The 22,900-nt window shown below is 43.1% G+C and overlaps 1 protein-coding gene across 4 annotated transcripts in view; it reads right to left on the reverse strand.

Annotated features, from left to right (window-relative positions):
- Positions 1-22,900, reverse strand: part of Als2 (alsin Rho guanine nucleotide exchange factor ALS2) — a 75,710-nt gene that overhangs the window by 7,559 nt on the left and 45,251 nt on the right. For 3 of the 4 annotated variants that reach the window (XM_029538344.1, XM_021199378.1, XM_029538345.1), the window contains exons 13-29: positions 21,699-21,861; positions 17,607-17,738; positions 17,190-17,318; positions 16,057-16,127; positions 15,685-15,751; positions 15,084-15,283; positions 14,900-14,965; positions 13,826-13,924; positions 13,191-13,355; positions 10,638-10,749; positions 10,194-10,271; positions 9,073-9,206; positions 8,383-8,550; positions 5,060-5,177; positions 3,685-3,842; positions 929-1,051; positions 324-500 (exon numbers count right to left, since the gene is read on the reverse strand). In XM_029538344.1, coding sequence (XP_029394204.1) covers positions 324-500; positions 929-1,051; positions 3,685-3,842; positions 5,060-5,177; positions 8,383-8,550; positions 9,073-9,206; positions 10,194-10,271; positions 10,638-10,749; positions 13,191-13,355; positions 13,826-13,924; positions 14,900-14,965; positions 15,084-15,283; positions 15,685-15,751; positions 16,057-16,127; positions 17,190-17,318; positions 17,607-17,738; positions 21,699-21,861 — 2,160 coding nt within the window. The remainder of the gene's footprint in view (positions 1-323; positions 501-928; positions 1,052-3,684; positions 3,843-5,059; positions 5,178-8,382; positions 8,551-9,072; positions 9,207-10,193; positions 10,272-10,637; positions 10,750-13,190; positions 13,356-13,825; positions 13,925-14,899; positions 14,966-15,083; positions 15,284-15,684; positions 15,752-16,056; positions 16,128-17,189; positions 17,319-17,606; positions 17,739-21,698; positions 21,862-22,900) is intronic. The other variant, XM_029538346.1, reaches the window with a different exon arrangement.

A 22,900-nucleotide genomic window follows, 5' to 3' on the forward strand; every position in this document is an offset into this window, starting at 1 on the left:
GGTACTGCTGGATCCTCCGGTAGTACTATGTCCAATTTTCTGAGGAACCGCCAGACTGATTTCCAGAGTGGTTGTACAAGCTTGCAATCCCACCAGCAAGCCATTTAGTTTTTATATATGATAATGTAAGAAAAAAAAAAACCATGTTCAGATATAAAGGAACCTCATAACCATCTTTGAATCCCCTCAGAAATGAAGATCATTAATATTACCGTTGTACTGACAGGGCAGATGAGCAAGCTGAGAAACCACATGCACATGCACACAGTGCTGAAGGATTTTCAATTCAAACTTTTGGTTCTGCTCACAACCACATTACCTACCTTTGTACTCCAAGAAAGCCCAGGAGAGCAATATCTGGCTGCTTGTTTAGTCGAAGCACACATTCCCAGTAAATGTCTTCCTCCCGGTCATTATCCAGGGCATAGAGCATGAAGAGAGGTGGGTAGAGCCTCGGCAGCAGCACCGGAAGCAGTAAGCCAGAACTTGTTACTACATAACTACAAACAGAAGTGGGAAGGAGGCACACGGACACTAGTCAGAGATGGAGCTCCCTTATGGCCTGCAAGGTGCACAGGATGGTTTTGTGAGTGCTGCTTCACACACACTGTAAGTTTACTGTCTTGAACCAACTGCCAATCCTTTTGGATGACCAGAAACCAAACTGAGAATCTCTTTGATTCCATCTTGAGGCTGCTTTTGCAGAGTCACCTAACTTGGCACAAGCTGCCTTTGCTCAGCTGCCTTCATGACTGACCACATGTGGCTGCTCCCTCCCTGACAGCAGCGAGTACCACAAGGAAGCTTAGACAGCGTCACTGAGGACATGAGGAAACCCGGCCTGGGGAAAGCAGCCATCTTTGAGGTTCTTCGGGAGTCCATGCAACATTCACACCACATCCTCACCACCTCACCCAAGTCAACTCACCCTGGCTCTGGCGACTCGGATCTGGAATCCGATTTCCCAGTACAGAAGGATCTCCTTCCAGTGGGCAGAGGAGCAGAGAGAGGGATTGTGCTGCCCTCTTCAGGAAGCTCAGGAAACAAGAACCTAAGTGAAAATTGAAAACAAACCAAAAGATTCTAGGTCCTCTCAAAGACCCAACAAGCAGCTGAAAGAGCCAGATGCAGATATTTGCACCCGACCAATGGAGAGAAGCAGCTGACCCCTGTGGTTGAATTAGGGAAAAGTTGGAAGAAGCTGAGGAGGAGGGTGACCCTGTAGGAGGACCAGGAGTCCCAATTAACCTGGACCCCCGAGATCTTTCAAACACTGGACCACCAAACAGGCAGCATACACCAGCTGATATGAGGCCCCCAACACATATACAGCAGAGGACTGCTGTGTCTGGGTTTAGTCAGAAAAGATGCACCTAACCCTCAAAAGACTGGAGGCCCCAGGGAGTTTAGAGGTCAGGTTGGGGGGGGGGCGCGTGAGGACATCCTAGTGGAGACAGGGGGTGGGGAGGAGGTATGAGATGTGGAACAGTTGGAGGGTGGGTCGGGGGAGAATAAAATCTAGAGTGTAAATAAATAAAATAAATAAATAGAAAAATAAAAGAAGAGAATACATGAAAGTGATGACATACAATGTTTCCAAACTAAAAAAAGCACATAAAAAGCAGAATGGACTGAATGTGTTTTGTAATTGATGGTTCTTAAAACATTCTTTTTGTCTTCCTATAAACAACTGTTTACCGCCTAAGGGATTTAAAGCAAAATGTATATGGGAAAAGTAAAGTAATACTTTTCTGGTTATTAGCACAGAGAGTAACACACAAGTATGCACATTGTATGTGATTTGAGTAGCATCCATGTTAAAGTACTTTTCTTTCTTTCTTTCTTTTTTTTTTTTTTTTTTTTTTTTTTTTTTTTTTTTTTTTTTTTCGAGACAGGGTTTCTCTGTGTAGCCCTGGCTGTCCTGGAACTCACTCTGTAGACCAGGCTGACCTCAAACTCAGAAATCCGCCTGCCTCTGCCTCCCAAGTGCTAGGATTAAATGTGTACGCCACCACGCCCAGCTTAAAGTACTTTTCTTTCAGTTATGACAAATTGTACTGTGTAATGTGAAATTTTTTTGTGAAAATACATAAAAGTAATGACATATAATGTTCCCAAACTAAAAGAAAGCCCATAAAAAGCAGAACGGACTGAATGTATGGTGCTCCCTACAGAATGGGAATGGAGTGACTGAGTGACAGCTCCAAAATCAAAGCAGGGGTTTATCTGACTAAGGAATTCTCTACCCGAAGTCAACCTGCATCAGCTCTAATCAGAAACTCTAATGCTGAACATTAGTCTCAGAATATAACCCCAACTGAACTGCAGAGATGTAAATTTCAAAGCTTTTCTCTAAAATGCAGACTTGCTGCTGCATTTAATTCTTCAAATGATAATGGACTAAATTACTGACTATTCCCTGGGTTTGCTTTTCTCCATGCCTTGATGTGTGCTCTAAAGAAGTGGTCGTCAGCCTGTGGGGCGGGCTCGCACATCAGACAGTTATGCTACACTCAGAACAGTAGCAAGTGATGGTTAGGAAGTAGCAACGAAGGAATGTTATAGGGGGAGGAGGTCACCATAACCTGAGGAAGGAACTGTATTAAAGGGTTGCAGCATTAGGAAAGTTGAAACCAGTGCTCTAGGCTTTCATCTTTGACTTCTGGGATGTTGCTGGGCCCACCATATGTTTACTGTCTGGTTTACTTCAGAGACTTCAATCTTGACCTTTCAAAGGCACCTTGTAAAATTGTCTGGTTTTTGTGGAGTTACAGCTAGCCATCCACCTCTGCTCTCTTTATAGCTGGGAATACTGATAAACAAAGTACAGAAAGTTCTTTTTAGCATACATGCCTAGCCAAGGCTGGAGCGGAGACACTCCACTGTGGGGATGCTTTTCACAGACACGGGGCTCCTCCAAACTGGACCCACTCCAAGTGTGCTGAGCATTTTGAGTTTGGCAATATAAGGACATTTCTGGGGCAAATTCCTAAGTGACTCAGTTGGTTTAAAACTCCAGCTTGCTGCTGCCAGGATCTGTCTTCTCTATGACAGTTCTTGTCTCATTTAACCTTGTCTCCTCTCTCGATACTTCCTGGTCAGTCAGGCGTCCAGACCTGTAGCATACAGCAAGCACTTCATTCTAGCTTCTGCTTCAGTGTCCTTCCTTCACACTGACGCGCTGCATGTGCTATCTGTCTGTCCTTCCTTATTCTAGTTCACAGGCTGAAGGAGAAGACTTTCTGTTTTCAGTGCTTTATCTGGTTGAGCCTGGAGCGCTCATCTGGCTCCTGTGAGTAAATGAGTATACATGGTGCTGTTGGGAAGGGACGGGCCTGGGACTGAACTTCCACCAACTCATTCTGTGGTTAGGTTTTAGAGGCATGATTAAGGCTCCAAGTTAAATGCAAATATGACTACTATATTTACACCAAATTAGACTTAGAAAACCAGAGTTTATTTTAGCCTTCAGTTATATGAGGTAGTAAATATCACATGAAAATTAAAAATGCACTTCCATTATTTAGTCTATTTACGGATCTGTAACATAGAGCTTTTTTAAGATGAGTACTTCCTATGATAAAGGAGGACACTTAAGTACTTCACAAGGCTGTAACATCTAGACTCAGGTTGAAGATGCCACAGTGCTACCAGAACTCTGCAGCTTTCAGTTAACGATCTTACCTCACAAGCTGGAAAATCCTCTTGAGATAAGATTTAATCTCCTTCACAGCTTCCTGCAGTAACCGGCGGTTGGCCCCTACACCCACATATGTCATTCTATACACCGCAACCAGGGTCTCCACAAGCCTGCCCAGTGGGTGCAGAGGAGTGTCACAGGCCTGAGACCAGAAACAAGGAACATGATTAACAGGCAGTAAGAGCAGTCCCTAATAAACCATTTCCCCAGTGTCAGGAACTCTCCAAATCTTTAGTCTACCTGATGTAAGGCGCTAGGGTTGGGATACTTGTTGCTTTGAGAAAGGTCTAACTGTAAAACAGCAGAAGCAACGTCAGGACTTGCTTTTCTTCAAGGTAACATTCCATATACATCCTACAACATGTTTTATTTTTGCTTTTCTTTTCATATATTTTAAAGTTTTTTTAAAAATTATGTGTGTGTGAATGCACGCAGCTGCCTCAGAAGCCCAGGACAGCCGTGGCTGGCAGTTGCAGGCAGCCTGATGTGGGTGTTGGGAGAACTCAGGTCCTCTGCTCAAAACTGTTGAGCCAGCTCTCCAGCACCTATTCTTTCTTGCTGTTTGTTTTGGAAATAGAGTTCTAGTACGTGGCTTAGGTTAGTCTCAAATTTGTGATTGTCTTAGCTTCTCAAGGGCTAAAATTACAGAAATGTGCCTGGCTGACTTTTGTTAAGTTGAAAATGTTAAAATCTTTCTGGTGATGATACTCTACATCAGGAATTCTATTTTGTCCTTTTTTATGGCTCAGGTTTTCTACTGTAGAAGAGTTAGTAATGGTGTTTTTTACAGAGGAGGATTATGGCTAACAATATTGTACAGCTCAAAACAGACAGAAGAAAGGACTTTGTTTTTCATCACAAGGACACTTAAGTATCCTGAATTGATCAATATATAATATATAAATGTACCAGAATATTATACTGTTTCCTACAAAATATAATTATTATCTATCGATTACAAGAAAATAAATTAGAGTCAAGTATAGTGGCTAGAACTTATAGTCTCTGCATTTCGGAGGCTCAGGAAGGAGGATTGCCCTGAGCTCAAGGCCAATCTGGGCTACACAGTGAGACCCATCGTTTTTAAAAGTCAAAGATTTAGCAAACAAGCCAGAGAAAGTAAAACCAGTATTAGGTTAACAGTTGAATGATGAGCATGTTTGTTTTGGAGAGTTTACGGGGTGTGGGAGGGGGAAGAGTAGGGATAAGACAAGGTTTCATGTCGCTCAGCCTGGCTACATATTTTTAGCTGATGGCCTAGAAGTCCTGGTCCCTTCCATGTGCTGAGACTTCAGGTGTGCATGACTACACCCAGCTGTCTGATTGTTTAATTCACAAAGCCGACGTCACTTTGTTTACCTTTATTAAATACTTCTTGATGTCATCATATTTCTCCACAGAGAAGGCGCCAACGTGCTGGGGAATGTACTCCAAACTCTCCAGGGTCTGAGTCTGAGAATGACTTAGTATTTCTGGACTGTGAAAAGGAAGCAGAAAGGCCAGCATTTCATGTGAGAAAGCTGAGCAATTGTACATGCACACCTCAGACCGTCAGCAGCTGAGGAGGAGGTGGAGGGCCTGACAGGGACCCACCTTGCTCACCGTGAGCACCCACTGACCCAGACCAGGCCTAACACGTTCAGCAACAGCAGCTGACCTCAAGTTACACAAGTCACTCAAAATGGTATTGGCTGACCTGCTACAAGAGCATACATTCACCTAGCACAAGCCTGATGTACTCTACATGCCTGACCTGCTACTCAAATGCAAACGAAAAGTAGCACAAAAACGAATTTCTAGAAAATCAAATGTAGCAGCTATACACAAAGATCAAAGTAAGCACTTCTTCATGTTTTAAAATTTTTAGGTATATTTTGTGTTCAAATGATTTGCTTGAAAAAAATATGTGTGTGCATGTATATGTGTGCATGCACCATATGTGGGCATATGACCACAGACGCCAGAAGAGGATCCCTATCCCTGAGAATCAGAGTTACAGACCGTATAGACCGTAAGAGCCACCATGTGGGTGCTGGAAATTAAACCTGGGTCCTCTAAGAGCAGCCTCTTGTAAAAGCTCTGAGGCTCTCATAAACCTCAGTGCTCTGTCCAGGCGCCCTTCTTGGTATTTTAGCAGTAGGCAACAGAGCTGACAACTACCTACAGGCAAACTTAGGACTATTGCAGGGACATTCCATTTACATGCTCAGCAATGCTTGTGAGTTAGGAAAGGTGAAGACAGTTTGATGGAGAAAAGGATAACAGCTAAAGGAGAAAGGTGAGCAGGAAGTCCATCTGTAATTTGCTTTTAGTGCTTTGGAAATGTTGGGCCATTTCTCCCTGGGCTGTAGACTCTTGCTTACATGCTGCACACACTCACTCACTGTGGGGCTCTGCGTGTGGCACACTTTTCCAGCCACTGTCACGATCTTCCTCTTTGAATGTGACGGTGCCACTTCTGAACCCACTTAGCTCTTGAGCTTAGATGTTTTTCTGTTCTCAAACCTTGAGCCTTTCTCAACCATTACTGTCTCAAAGATTCCCACTCCTTATCATTATTTCTCCTGTTCTAGAATTCTGTTGGGCTTTTTAATCCTCTGGAAGTACATACAGTGGTCTTAACCACTGAGCCATCTCTCCGGTTCTTTTCTTCTAGAATTTTTTAGACATTTAAACCCATCAGTTCTCCAGACTCTGCATTCATTCCCACCCCACCTCAGTTTTTCCTGTCTTTTTTCAGACCATTCCTCCTGATCTCCTCCCAAGTTCTCTGTCTCCATTAGCACCCCAGCTCTGCTTGTGGGCCCAGCTGAAGTCTTTTAAGTGACTGTACTTTGGCAATCTAAAACTTGAATTTGGGTCTTCTTTATAACCTCTGCTTCTTTGATGGCAATCATTTTTTAAAAAAAAGATTTATTTATTATTATATTTAAGTATACTATAGCTGTCTTCAGATACACCAGAAGAGGGAGTCAGATCTCATTATGGATAGTTGTAAGCCACCATGTGGTTGCTAGGATTTGAACTCAGGACCTTAGGAAGAGCAGTCAGTGCTCTTAACCACTGAGCCATCTCTCCTGTCGGGTAATTCATTTTAACACCTATTTCAAGGATGACTGTGGCTGCTCATCAGAGCATTTCTGCCATCACTGTGTTAAAATTTATGCTAGCTAACTCCAACATCAGTCACCTCTTGTCCATGCTGAACATCCATTTTCCAATGAGTTAAGCCATCTCTCCAGAACAGTAATTTAGCCTTTAAGCAAGCAACCTCAGCAATAAAACTACGAATGCCATGGCAGTGAAGCAATTTCATTGTTTTCACTTAGAAAGACTCAAACTATTGATTGGGCTGAAGAAATGGCTCAGGGGTTAAGAGTGTGCCCCACTCTTGCTAAGGCTCTGGGCTAGGTTCCCAGCACCCACACAGGGTTGCTAACAACTGCCTGTAACTCCACTCCAGGGCATCTAAAGTCCCTAGCCTCCATAGGCACATGCATTCACTCTCTCTCTCTCTCTCTCTCTCTCTCTCTCTCTCTCTCTCTCTCACACACACACACACACACACACACACACACACAACTAAAAGAATCTTACAAAAAAAAAAAAAAAAGAGCCCAAAATATTGAGGAAGTAAATATAGCTCAAACCAAATTCAGACTAAAGCTCAAAACCACTGTGTGATGTGAGGAACCCATGACCTGTGCACAGCCCTTGCTTGCCACTCTCAGAACACATTCTGTGCATCCATTCTGTCGGATGCAGTAAAGTTTCTTCATAAGTAACCTAGAGAGTCTCTAGATGCCTAAGTCAATAACCTGAGAATATCTAAATTAAAAATGATCCAACTAAGGAGAGGGAGAGAGAAAGGAGGAGATAGGGAGGGGGGAGAGGGAGAGGGATGGCACATGTGCATGTTTGTGTAAGAGCTGGCACAGTGATCCATGCTGTATCACACAGGAACAGACACTAAATTTCAAGATCCCGGGAGGAAGACTATCAGTTTCTCTAAAGAAAACTTACATTTCCCCCTAATGAGTCTCCTCAGGGTTTTGGAAGAGGCCTCACTGACTACCCCTTTCCTAAGTCTGGCCAGTAGGGCTTGTGTAACTATGCTGAAGGTGTGTGTGCACAGTCACCTTTGCCCAGGCTCCAGGGCATTTCCCGATCAAGCTCCTTTCCTGACAGTGGTTCTGCAGACAGCCTGCAGTGCTGACTTCTCCCCTGCGTCTCACTGCTGAGGCTGAACGGTGTACAAGGCTGGCCTGCAGAATCCAGGAGGGACAGAAGAGGCCACCAAGCCTAGCACACTAGGAATTCCTGCTATCCTCATTTCTCCTATAACTGGCAGAGCTGCAGCTCTAGGCAAAATCTACAGCTATATGCTACCCCTTCCCCAGATCACCTTATAGGATTCAGCTATGACTCATATTAAACTTAGTTCCAGGTTCAAAATACACAAACACATTTTCTTCCTTTCAATGAGGTTCTTCTGCTGGGACAACCAGTCCAAGCCATGCACAATATCTCTGGCTGGCAGCTTCCAAGCCCGCTGACTTACAAATCATATCACACAGCAATCATACTGCATCTGTAGCTGCATATAGCAAACCTGATCACTGTCTGGTGTCAAGTCCCTGATGGAACATGCTCTGCCACTTGCCGTGCAGGGGTGTGCTCACCTGTCTTTATGCTGGCGACGGTTCATGGTCAAGGCCACAGCGATATTATCCCATGCTTTCCAAACCTCCCCTTGGCCTGGGCTCTCACAGCCTAGCTGGCGCCAGCATTCTTCAAACACTGCTCTCCATTTCTCGTCTGCAGTCACGGCCAGGTTCCCCAGCTTCCTGCTGATAGAACCGCACCAGACTTAGTCATCTCTGCTTTGTGAACAACCATCCCTAAGGATAAAGACCTTCTACCATAAACTGCAATTACTTCTGTGACCCAAACTGTGTGCACGTTGTATGTGCATTCCCACACATGTGTATGTACATTGTGTATGTGTGTGCACTCCCACACACGTGTATGCACTTTGTACGTGTGCGTGTGCATGCCTATGCATGTCTAAGCTTTGCTTGACATTGTACTTCAGGATACTTTCTCTGTCACCTGCATCTCCACCTTCCCCAGCAGGATCAGTTCCACACCTGTGCACTCAGACATATGCTTTAAGATAGGACTACAGATGTGGCCATCTACATAGGTGGCAGCTGACATAACTTCATGAAAGATAGAACTTCATAGAAGTTATGTCTTGTTTAAAAAAGAACAATTTTAAAATTTTGAATTTGCTTTAAAATATTAACCTGCTTTGATGAAAGCAAGATAACTCAAAACCATTCAGTAACTCCCCCAGAGTTAGTACTCACAAGGCTTTGGGCTTGTCCTTATCACTCTCATATAGGCTAGGTTTGAAGTAGGTCCCAGTGATTTTTATCCCAGATCCCCATTCTCCACTAAAATAACCTTCAATATAATCTCCATGTGGCATAGTCAGCGTTCCCTGGATAAAGAAAAAGAGAAACGGAGCTAGAAAAATGTTTAAGCCAGGCAGTGGTGGCGCACGCCTTTAATCCCAGCACTTGGGAGGCAGAGGCAGGCGGATTTCTGAGTTTGAGGCCAGCCTGGTCTACAAAATGAGTTCCAGGACAGCCAGGGCTACACAGAGAAACCCTGCCTCGAAAAACCAAACCAAACCAAACCAAACCAAACCAAACCAAAACAAAACAAAAAAAAAACAAAGAAAGAAAGAAAGAAAACTGTTTAAATTTACACAATTAAGAGAAAAAACAGTATCATACACTTAACACTTTCCTTCGTAATTTTCTTTTTTGACATTCTCAATTCTGATAAAGAAACAAAAATGCACGCATGCACATGCCCAGAAAGAACACATGAAAACAATTCACAGGCAGGGTAAAGAGGAAGGACAGGAGAATAGGAAGATTTTTCATCATGTGAAACACACACTGTATCCCTGCCACAGGCCACTGCTGACAGTGCTCAGGAGAGCGACCACAGCTGCTAGCATCTATCTGCCCTAGAAAATGCCAAAGGATCTAAAGCACACTCAGATTCTATCTTGGGAGAGTGGGGTGAGGGAAAGAGCAAATTAACCCCAACACAAGAGGCAAGTATGTGAAGAACAGACTCCACTGAAACAGACACCCAAGCACTGTGGGAAAACACACATATACTCAATCAGAGTCGGTGTTTTGAAAACACACTAAAGATTGAGCATTGTGGTGCATTCCTCTAATCCTAGCATGTGGAGATAGGGGCTGAAGGACCAGAAGTTCAAGGGCATCCTTGACTACACAGGGGTTTGTGGCCAATTCCTTCTAAGAGGCATCGGAGATTTAATGGGAAAACGGACCGAGGCAATGGAATACTTATTAATGCATAAAATGTATTTAGACTCTTTAAAAACTTTCTAAAGTCAAGAAAAATAAATGAGAGCATGCAAACAAAGAACAAAGTTGTTTCCAACCTTTCCACTAAGTGTCCAGTCATCGGAAAATTCTCCTTCATAGATGGTATCATCTTCAGAAAGCAAAACCCCATTTCCCTGTATGAAGAAGCAAAACACAAGTCACAAGACAGACCGCAGAAGACCTGAAAGTACACGCAGCCATACCCACAAAGCCTCCACCATCTGCAAAGTAGGGAATAGTTCTAAGAGAGTCACGCAGGGCCAGGCACGGCGGCTCAGGCCTGGGGTCCCAGGATCAAGAGAGAGGCAGAAGCAGTTTTTTCATGAGTTCCAGGCCAGGTAGGTATTCACCAGAGAGTCCCAGCCTGGCCTGGATTACAGAGTGCGACCTCATCTCAAGGATCCACAACAAAAGTAGAACATTAATTAAAAGACCTCAAAGGTTAGGGACACAGGAGATTTCCAAAGCTGACAAGAAATGCATATAAAGAGCCCACTCACCATCATCTTATTCAGGTGGAAGTTGCCTTCATAGTATAACCCAAACTGAGTGACCACTACCCCATTCCCTTGGCACACATCATCCTGCCACATTCCCATGTACTTTTCTCCCCTGCACAGAAGAAAACAAAAATGAAAGACAAATAAAACAAGGACAAAGTGAGAAAAACTCCTCTTACAGGGACCTGCATTACATGCCTGGTCTGGACTGCCGTCATCACCCGGTCAGAGTGGCTCACTCCATCTCCTCAGTGAGAGGTGTGATGGTGAAGGGCACACATGCTGCACTCTCACAGGAGCTGACACACTACCCAGCAGGCTGAGAACACTCCACATACTTCTTTGATAACTTCAAGGAGTGCCCTTTCATTCCCAACACTCAGGAGGCAGATCTCTGAGAGACCAAGACTAGGCAGAACTACACAGTGTGACTCTGTCTCAATAAAATATGTAATTAAAAAAGAACATCACATATTTAAAGGATAATTGACTCAAACTTTTGAATAATTTTCCTTCTTAAAGTTTGTTATAAAAGGTTTAATTTTATGAAGGTTTTTATAATCTCTACCAAAAAAAATATGAATTAGATATGGCGGGCCACTGTTACAATCCTACCACTTGAAGGACAGGTCAGGAGGATCAAGTTAGAGCCAGACAGACCCTGGCTAGAGAGAAAGACCTTTTCTCAAAGAGAGAAGAAAAACAAATTAAGGCAGGGTGTAGTTTGGTGGTGCAGGCTCAAAGCCCTGGGTAGAGACGGGAGAAGGGTAAGAGGGAGATAGAAGTATATAAACTACTTGGAAAATCATACAGTTTGCTAGTTATTACAGTAATGCACACCTTTAACCCAGCACTTGAGAAACAGAGGGTCTCTGTGAGTTCTAGGCCAGCATCATCTACATTATGAGTCCCAGGACACCCAAGGCTACAAAGTAAGATCTTGTCTCAAAAAAGAAAAAAAAAAATCTATCTATAGTTTGGTGATTAAAAAATAAATAAAAATTCTGACATTTTATCTATTCAACTTGTGTGTTCGGGGGCGGGGCATGAATGCCAGAGCATATGTGTGGAGGGCACAGGACAATCTGTGGAGTCAGTTCTCTCTTCTATCACATATGTCCAGGGATGGAACTCAGGTCCTTAGGCCCAGTGACAAAAGTCTTTACCATGGAGTCATCTTGCTGGCCCATAAAGGTAATTTAAAAAAAAATTCACATTATGATAGGATGCGGTGGCACATGCCTGTAGTCCAAATATAATGAGAGGAAATGGGGGAAGGGATCAGGAGTTCAAGGCTAGCTTTAAGGCTATCCTCAACTCATGCAAATAAACAAAAACACAAAAAATTCCCATATTACAGAAGCTACGGTGCTTAACAAAAGGAGGGGTAGTATATTAAATCCAAGTAGATAGACCAAATTCAATATGAGAGCAAAAGAAACACACTGCTCTCTAAGGCTTGGTTACCTGAATCTAAGCTTAACACCCGGTGTGTGAGCATGACAGGAAGACGTACTACATTTACACAGTCTATGCCCAGCCCCAACAGTGCTGTCTGTCACTGATCCCTACCACCCATTCCTACTTTCTACTGACTTTAATTAAAGGTTTTTTTCTGCATAATAAAGATTCGGGAGGCACAGGATGTAAGTCAGTTGGTAGAATGTTTGCCCGGCACACCCAAAGCTGTGGTTTTGAACCTCAGGACTGCATAAACCAGGCATGGCGTCACACACCTATAGTCCTAGTCCTTGGAGGATATAAATTGGAGGGTCTGAAGTTTAGGTTCATCCTTGACTGTATAAGGAATCTGAGACCACCTTGGGCTGATCTCAAATGAAATAAATCAATTAATTAAAAGATTTGGTAGCTTTTGAGGCAGTAAAAACTTTGTATATGTAAAACTGTAGGAAAACAGTACCTATGTGAACTCTGAATGACCCTGACTTTGTGAAGTAGTTAATTGTTTGGCCCATAAGAAAAAAAAAAAAAGATTCCTGACAACCGTTTCCTTATGGTAAGTTCTCTTTCTTCCGTTGGTGTGCTGAGTGAAGTGAACTAAGTCTCACTATGTAGTCCAGGCTGGTCTCAAACTTTAGATCTTCTTGCCTCGGCTTTCCTCAGCTGGGATTCCAAGCATACACCTCTAAGTGCCACCATCCCAAACCAAAAAGTTTTCTTAATGCTGTCAAACTAAGAAGCTGCAGTTGGTACTTCTCAGTCTTCTGGCTAAGACAGTGAAGGTGTTGAAGTCTTCATAATTGGGAGGGGGGGCTAGAGACATGGCTCTAGCTTGTACTGTTCTTATACAGGACCAGAGTTCAGCTCCCAGCCCCAACATCCGCAGCTCCCAACCATCAGTAACTCCAGCTCCAGAGTATTATCAAATGCCCTCTTCTGTCCTCCTCAGACACTGCACTCATGTTTACACAAGTACACATACACACACCCACACCCACACACATGCTCAAGTAATTAAAAGTAAGGAAATAGCGTGAGGGGTAAGAAGATTATCTTTTCCCTGTGCACACAGACAGAAGCAGAGCACTGTACCTGGTGATATCATCAAAGACGCCATATCCTGCTTTCTTATCCATTACCCACTGGCCAATGAACATGCTAGGAGAAGAAGAAGTCAGTTTTCCACTCCGGAGGAGACCATGCCCATGGCGCATGTTATCTTGAAAGCAGCCTTCAAACACTTCACCAGAGGCATAGCTGTGGTTGGAAAGGACAGAAAGATAACATGCACATTACAAAGTACTTATGGGTAGCACTTCTCGTTGAAGAACTGAGCCTCAAAAATCAAAGATAACAAAATATTTTGCATTAACATAAGAAATGTGTTAGATTTTTTATGGGAAATGGAATAATGAGCTATCAATGAGAAGGAAGAAGGCATAAAGTTTTGTCTAGATCAGAGTCAAGTAAAAAATTAAACTTCTAGGCAAGACTTGCATAGAAAATCAGGGTTTGTTCTATAAGTGCAATGGAGATGTGAGCCACATTTAATACTGTCGTCATGCCACAGAGGAGGGGATGCCCTTTCAATGACGAGTTAGTACAGTTTTGGTTATTAAAAAGACTAAATCTACTCCTTAGGAACTCTGTCCACATGAGCCTTAGCTTCACACGGTTCTCTGAGGAGGCAGCATGAGACCAGCAGCCTCTGCAATGCAGGTTCTTACCTGTAGACTCCTTGCCCACACATTTTCCCCTCCTTCCAATGGCCTACATAATGGTCTTCTTTGTTCAGGGCCTTGTTAGGGATTCTGTATTCACCGTATCTGCCAAGGAGAATAAAAATCCTAAGAAGATGCACAGCTGCAAAGTCTGAGAGGAGTGGACCCCAGGCCTGCCCTGAGTCACTGGTGAGATGCTTTATTCTAAAGCTAATGAAAAGCAGGCCATCTGTGACCTGGCCTATCTTTGTCACTAATTCACAACATCCCTCTGGGTAAATCAAGGCAGACAACAGCTCGTGCATCTCTCTAGTAAGTAGGGTAAAGCAGATAATATGAAGCCCCCTTTCCTTCTAAACTTAAAGATCTTGAAATCACAAAATTTGACATTATCATTCCTGTACATTTTTTCTTTAGCAGGGCACAAAATATTTAGCTGCCATAAATTTTTCTTGTAAATATATTTGCAATGTTAGAAAACATAATAGGATGTACCATGAGATGGCTCAGCGGGTAAAAGCATTAGCTACCTGCTGTCATCTTGGTGGCCCAAGTTCAAGTCCTCGGTACTCTCATAGTGGAAGGAGAGAGCCGGATGGGGCATGGCACGTGTGTACCAAAACACATACATTACACATACTGAATGAATAAATGAATGAATGAATGCAACAAAAAAAGAAAACAGAAATTATACAAAATCGATGTCAGTTGAGTACTGCTACAATAACACCACTGCCAAATTCCCCTTTTAACAGAGAAACAAATTTGAAACTACTTGAAAGCAGGCCTAAGGTGTAGCTCAGTGGCAGAGCCCTTGGCTGGCATTCCCAAGACCCTAGAGTCCATCCTCGACACAGGAAGTCGGGGGAGTCTGTAAAACCACTGAAAATAAAATTTCTCGATGTCCCCTGTGTAAAGGCGACACTGCTGTCTACAAGCCCACATATCTTGTGTGAACCCTGACAAAGCATCAAATGCTTACATATCAGAAATCAACCGCTTATTTGAAAAGCAACCCCCAACATTAAATAACTTGTGAGCAGATTTAAATTCATCTTCTGCTTTAAGCCCCATCCTTACCCATCTTCCAAGCCATTTCTGAACATGCCAGAGTACATCTTTCCATCAGGCCACTTCAGAACACCCCTGGAAGGCATAAGCAGAAGGTAGTGACTGTCAACTAATGTTTCTGATAAGCATGGCTCCTTCCATCATGTGACTGTCACCCTTTCTTCCCTGGAAACAAATATGAAGCACTCTTCACCTGCCATGAGGCTTCCCTGAAAGCCAGCGACCATCGTAAGTGGCATCCTTTAGGCGAGGATCCTTGTAGAAAGTGTATTTGGCACTTCTTGAGATGGGTGGTTCCTGTCTCTGAACATTGCTGCCTCCGTAAAGTGGGAAATCAGACGTCCCCCTCAAAGCCTGATCCACAGCTTGGCTGATAGCCCGAAGCCACTTGGTCTAGAAGCAAAAAGCCCATGTCAGCAAGTTTAAAGCAATAACTCATCAAGCCTCTACTAAATATTGCCGGCTTTTCTGCAGTACTTTTTCTATTGCCTATTACTGTACTTATTGAGAGATGTGAACCAGCTTGCCTGGACCACAGAGGAAGACTCTACCAACAAACAAACAAAAAACAATCAGGCATCATGGAGTACTCCTGACACTTGAGGCTAAGGCAGAAAGAATTCAAGGCTAGGTAGGGCTACAAAGCAGACTATGTTTCAGGAAACAAAAAAAGGCAAAAGTCTAGTTTTGATTTAATGGTTATTAATGAAGCAACAACATTTATTTCTTTTTTACTAACATAAAAGACAGAAAAGGCCAAGACAGAAAAGGCCAAGATAGAAGCAATCACTAACCTTTTCCTGGGGTGTTGAAGAAATGAGTGTGAACTGTTCTTCAGGTGTGGTTATCTTTAAGCCATTCCTAAAAGGTTAACATGGATAAGCACCAATAGGCAGACATCCTCCCCCACCCCATGGGGAGAAGAGAAGTAGCTTAAGGGCTCCTGCTGTAATCTGAGCTCCACACAAGGGACAAGATACACAGTATCAGTGCTCTGTCACCACAGCACAGAGGCATGGGGACACCCACCTGCCGCTTACCATGGCGGTCACACATGGCATTTTATTAGTAAGGGGCACTTCTCACGTGTTGGGAAGTGAGGACAAGAAGCTTCCTAACCCGACCACAACACTTAAGGAAATAAAAGTAGGAGAAGAGGCACTCACACGCTACCAGCTTCTTCAGAAAGTGGCTCTGCCCAGAGTGTGGCCAAAGGGAACACGTGGTGTGTGGAGAACTGAAAGAGAACAACGTGAAGGCACATCTGTGACAAGTCTGCTTCACCCTCACATCTCTATTAAGTCTTTCCGTGTCGTCACAGTGCTAGCCCCTTGAGATGGCTAAGATCTCTGCTGTGTCACCAAAACCCTGCTACCTCTGGTGAGTCTTCCCGTCTCTGCTACAAGAACCCTTTCACGTGGTTTTTACAAAAAATCTTGGCTCAGCATGCAGCTTAAGGAGAGAGGAGGTGTTTCATATTTAAGAGTTCCTGGATTCGGGGCTGGTGAGTTGGCTCAGTGGGTAAGAGCACCGACTGCTCTTCCAAAGGTCCTGAGTTCAAATCCCAGCAACCATATGGTGGCTCACAACCATCCATAACAAGATCTGATGCCCCTCTTCTAGAGTGTCTGAAGTCAGCTACAGTGTACTTACATATAATAAATAAATAAATCTTTAAAAAAAAAAAAAAAGAGTTCCTGAATTCAACTGCAACTAGCAAACACACACAAACACACACACACACACACACACACACACACACACACACACACACACACACACACACACACACACACACACACACACACACACCCCTCAAATATAGCAAACACCATAGGAGATAAACATTCTTTTGTTCAATAATTACAAATAAATCTTAACAATGCTTAACATAAATTGATAGTATACGCCACGTGCTATGTAATGACATATCAGTCATAAGACAATGACAGTCCCAAAAGCAACAATAGAGAATCCCTTTTGCCTAGTTATCTTATAGATATCATAGAATACCAAACACAGTGTATATATTCTGATACACTAATGTTTACCATTGTGTTATGGCTGCTAACAGTCTTCAAGTACAATAACCCAGTGTGTGGGTCACAGCCTGGCAGCACTAGGAGGTACCAGATAGCCTGGGTCTACGGTAGGCTGTACCTTCCAGATTTCTGTGAGTACACTGACATTTGTATAACAGTGAAATTGCCCAATACCAAATTTTCAACACAGCCCATCATGAAGCAGCTCATAACTGTCCACTTTCCAAGGTTTCTTTTCAGCTAAGAATACAGCCTACCTGAGCATGGACCAGGGCATCATTGAAGAGAATGAACCAATTCACAGAAAACCTGCCGGCATGCTGCAGGGAGAGGGCTCGGTTACTGCTCTCACACAGCAGCCGGCGCTCTGGCTTCCTCAAGGAATCCTACAAGCGAGGAAACAAGAACTTCAGTGAGCCGTCAGACTCACTTTTAGTCATAGCTTATTGCTGCATCAGATATTTCCTAAAACTAGATTTTAGGACCACACAGGAGATTAAAACAGTAGCAAGCAAACCAAAGGACAAAGGCTGCAGAGGCTTCCTGGGACCCAGGGAAGGAGCTAGGATGCAGAACACTCATGACTGCATTCTCAGAAGGGCATCATCCAACGCTACTGCTGCTAAACACAAGCAAGGAGGGCTAGAGGGAAGAGCGACAGTGGGCAGGGTTACCGTCATTTTCCCAGGAAAGGTCTTCCAGAAGCTCAGTGTGTACTCTGCTTCCTTCCTCTTCTTGCCAAGATGGAGAGCAAGAGACTCGTAGCAAGAACTGGAATCCTGCAGCTTTTGATACTCTGGAGATGTCTAGAGACCAATGAACAAAGGGGTAAGAGCATAAAATACTGCCCATGAGCTTCAGTCTGTGAGCAATTCAGACGAGTTAGTCAACACAGGAAGACAATTCAGTCTGAGAAAACAGGTGCACACACAGTCAAGGGAGCCAGGGAACAGGCTAGTGTCAGTGCGTGTGAGTGGGGCAGACACTGGCACAGTCCTGGGAGAGAGCTGCAGAGCTGCAGGACCCAGAGAGTGGCCTCCTGCTTTGTTCTCAGGGTCCTCTGGATCTATCAATACTATCATGTTAGAAAATACAAATATAAAACACTGATTAATTCACTTCCAACAAGATTATAAATAACAACTGTCACTTCCCAAAACAGGAAGAATTTTTACTCAGAAAAATGGCATTGGCTCACACTCCTTAAAAGTCCCATTATTACCTGGCTTTTGAGACGATAGCTGTGCTTTTGCTTTTAATCTGTTACGTTATACTGCTTAGTTGAAATAGACATAGAAAATTTGATTATATAAAGATAGCTAGTTTGAAAATGGGGTATTTTAATAGCTATTTCAAACAACTGTGGATATTCTCCTGGTACACATTTAAAGAAAACTTGCTAACCAGTAGTTTCCTAAAAGGTGTTGTAATCTGTAATCTGGAAGACGGGCAACCAATGTTATATTGTTATATTACATTAACTAGTTGAGCTGATGATACGTCTCAGTGGGAAAAGTGCTTGCAGCCAACCCTGATACCCTATAATCCTACTTGGTGGAGAGAACTAACTCCTGCCAAATTGTCCTCTAACTACAACTTGTACACGTGCACTCACACACAAACACAGTCAAATAAATTTTAATAATAAATGTCATTAACAATTTAATGTAATACAAAAATTTTTACTGCGTTAAAATCTACAGGTCTACCTTGGCTTTGAATATGTGATTTTGTAACATTGTAGTCTGAGCATTTGAAAAATACTGACTAAATTATATACACCATCCAAATGATACCTTTTATATACCAAAAATTAATATTGATACTCTTCTCATCAGAAAAATATTCTAAGTATTAAGAAACTGTCAAGCTCAAAATTACAAACACATGTCTCCATGTTTTGCTCTTAAAAGTTCAGTTTGGAGCCGGGCATGGTGGCACACACCTTTAATCCCAGCACTTGGGAGGNAGAGGCAGGGGGATCTCTGGGTTTGAGGCCAGCCTTGTCTACAGAGTGAGTTCCAGGACAGCCAGGGCTACACAGAGAAACCCTGTCTCGAAAAACCAAAAAGTTCAGTTTGACAGGCATCCACTCCCAGTGCTTTGGAAGCTGACAGAGAAGAACTGCTACAAGTTCAAGGACAGCCTAGAGTACTGTATACAGTCATCTGTATGGTTCATCCTGGACACCTTTCAGGGAATTAGTAGTGTTGGTCTTCACTGCAGGTTTGAGGCTGGTGTGGTATGGTGTCACTTGCCTTGGTTCCTGCTGTGACTTCTGCTTGTGCATTACCAATGCGTACACTGCAGAGAAAAAGCAATGTCTTCCCGTGTCAGCAAAGTACTCTGACCTTTCGCACCCTCAAAAGTATTTGGGGGTCTGTGCACCAACCCTTCAGAGCCAAACATCTGTAAGCTCAGTTTCAGGGACTGTGATGCCCTCTTCTGACTTCCATAGGCCCCAGCCAAGCACACGGTGCACACACATACATGTGGGCAAAATGCTCACACATACACTACCATTTTTAATTAAAAACAAAAACAAAACCCGTTAACAAAGGCAAACACCTTTAATCCCATCACTCAGGAGGCAGAGGCAGACAGATCTCTTAGTTCGAGGCTAGCCTGGTCTACAAAGTTCCAGGAAAGCCAGAGCTATACAGAGAAACCCTGCTTTAAAAAGCTAACCAAAGCAAAGCAAAGCAAACCAACTCCCAGGAGAAAGTGTAACTGCTATGCATGTGCGAATGAGCAAAGGTGAGATGGAAGGCCAGGTCCTCCCATTCATGAGTAATTACATCCCAAGGTCTCACAGTCTGCCACAGTCATTTAAGAAACATTAATGAGTTTCTAAGTGACCAAAGGCCATGATCTTTGTCTCCTGGGAACTTATAAAAACACAAGAGATAGTAAACACACAAGACAATGCAATGGTCCTGTTAGTAGCTTACATAAGAGAAAAAAAATCCTGTAGGTAAAGTAGTTAAAAGAACAGACTGATGTCAGAGTGTCTGGATGTGAATTCTAGCTTGCTTCTTCTGAAGTGTGCCTCAATTCTCTCATCTGTAAAGAGAGATAATGGTCACAGCTATTCTATAGGGTTGGTGTACGAATTAAATGAAAATACAGAGCATGCTCAGAACAGTGACTGCAAAAATGGATGTGATGGCACATGACTTTAATCCCAGCACTGGGGAGGCACAGGCAGACATATCTCTGAGTTCAAGGCCAGCCTGGTTTACAAAGCAAGGCTACACAGAGAAACCCTGACTTGAAAATCCAAATTGAGAGAGAGAGAGAGAGAGAGAGAGAGAGAGAGAGAGAGAGAGAGAGAGAGAGAGAGAGGAGAAAGAAGGAAGGAAGGAAGGACGGATGACAGGAAGAAAGACAGAAAGAGGGAGGGAGGAAAGAACAAATGAACAGTGACCAGTATGTGAAGTACACTAAATAAAACATTAGCAGTAATTAACATTTGATGTGGAGAAGTTTTAAATATATATATTCTATATGCACACAATATACCATTTACCTTATACCTCAGACTTGGTAAATTATAACTTGCAGTGATGGAAGGTGAGTGTGCTGTGTGCTAACTAAGCTTCCAAAGGTGATTCTGGTACTTTGATGAAGACAAAGTCCAAGGATGGAGCACCAGTGAAACTGAAGAGATGAAGCTGACAAAGATAGGTGGGGAAGCCAAGCCAGGGATGGGCAGGCAGAAGAGATGGAGCAGTCTGAAGAGCACCCCTGACTTCAGGAAGTGTTGGTGGACACAGGCGTCAAAGGCTGGCAGACTAAAGACAGAGTTAGCTGTGTTTCCAGAAGGATATGCCAAGCACATGAATGACACCCTGGGATGGGAACCGACAAACCAGATGGAGGGAAACATTAAAAACAGAAGAGGGTGTCTACTATGTGGGGCCTTAATGGCAAACTAAACAGACTCATCATTCTCCAGAATTAGCCCTTAATGCTAGTTACAGGGTTTTTTGGACAAGGTGTTACCATGTATGCCCTCAAACTCTTCTTCCCTCTGCTGCTCGCCCTTCCATGTGCAGGGATTGCAGACAAGTGCCCCACACCCTACTTTTCCCAAACAATTCCAATTTTACCTAGGAAAGAGTTTTTTTCTTTATTGACTATGATGAAGTCTGTAGACCACTGTGTTCTGGTCACTCAAACTTGCATGGCTAAACTACATCAGTTTTAAGTTAAAACTGGAACCAGACTGAAAAAAGAAAACCCTACAGGATCACAGGAGGATCTCATGGAGAAACTCCGATGAGTCCCTCCACTGTGGCCTGCAGTCGGCCTAGATCAGGAGGCAGACTAGGAAGAGGAACATCGGGGTTGGTACAGGTTCTCCGGAAACAAAGTGAAATCATATTTCTTGGCGTGAATCTACCAAGAACCCAGGCCAGAGGGCAACTGGACCTCAGTAATGCCTTCTCGCCTCCACAGTTTCTGTGACTGGGAGTCAGCATGCACTCCACACTCCCTGACACGATGCAGGAGCAACTCTCACTGTGGGCTGAATATGGTCTCTGAATGAGGTCCTGGGCAGAAACTAATCCACAGCATGGAAAACAAGCTCTTTCTAGCCTGCTATCCTTTCAACGTCTACTACTTCACAGAGAAAGAAATCTTAATTAAACACACATAAATATTAGCTTAATGGGGCCCAACATCTTAAGGAGACTTAATGCAAACAAACTACTTTGACTCTTGGCTTCCGGAGTATTCAGAAGGGCACACAGGAAACCTACCACTTCAAAGCAAGTGGCCAGCTTTAGCAAAACTTTTGCATAATTATGAAGTCGTCTGATTGGCAAGAAAAACAGCATGTTCAGGATTTCCATTAACTGAGTGTTTTCATCATTCACTTCTGACAAATCTTGCAAGAGTTCTTGGTTTTTATTTAGGAAATCACTGGAAAAGAGGGAAAAAGAATCAGTGGAACATCTGGCATGAACGATATGAATGATATGACATAGAAAGTTTCACTGTAGTAACTTCTGAACATACTGCCTAGGTGTTATAAAATGAATATAGATACAATAACATGACCTAGGTATGAATAACAGAATTATAATATTTTTACCTATAAAATAGGACTTTAAAGTGCAAGATGTAGCAATGGTAGCAACATAAAAGAAATGGCTAGTAACAGATCTTTCCCCATGTTCCAGAAAATGATCAGGCATCTCACAGTTTAAGAGGATAAATGAAAAATGACACACCATTCTGTTATTTTCACAGCCCAAAGTCAAAGGAATCTCACAGGTCTGGCCACTGCTGAACACAAACTTCAGTGGGAAAGAAAACTCCCTTTGCAAACCACTAACATGGAACTAAATACCTCCACATTCTTCCTTTCCCTTCGACTGTCAACACAAGCTGACCACTGAATTATAATTACAGGGCTAAGACAGGCCAGGTGTGGTGGCACACACCTGTAATTCCAGCATTCAGAAGGAAGAGGCAGCAGGGTCAGGAGTTTGAGGAGAACTCAGCTACACAGAGCTGAGACCTAGCCTGGGCCACCCTGTCTCAATAACAGTGATAATATAATAAATAATGATAATAATAATAAATTAATGAACTCTAAATTTATGAATCTGAAAGACTAGAGGGTGAACACAAATAAAACAGCAGAAGTTGATGAAATGTAAAACAAGAGTCTCCACCCTTCCCAAAGGACTCTAAGAATAATTAATGGTTGGTTAATATGGAAGGGAGAGGCACTTTCTTCAGTGGTATAGTCACTGATATGATGCTCTGGAATAACCATGCTCCTGGTAAAAGCACCCTTAACAATAACACTGGGACAGAAAGAAAGACATGAAAACATTAAAAATAACTTTTAAAAAAAGCCACAAAAGAGGAAGGGTAGGAATTGAGAAGAGGAAGGGTAGGAATTGAGAAGAAGAAGGGTAGGAATTGAGAAGAGGAAGGGTAGGAATTGAGA

This window comes from Mus pahari, chromosome 5 (genome assembly GCF_900095145.1).
Source record: "Mus pahari chromosome 5, PAHARI_EIJ_v1.1, whole genome shotgun sequence".
NCBI lineage: Eukaryota > Metazoa > Chordata > Mammalia > Rodentia > Muridae > Mus > Mus pahari.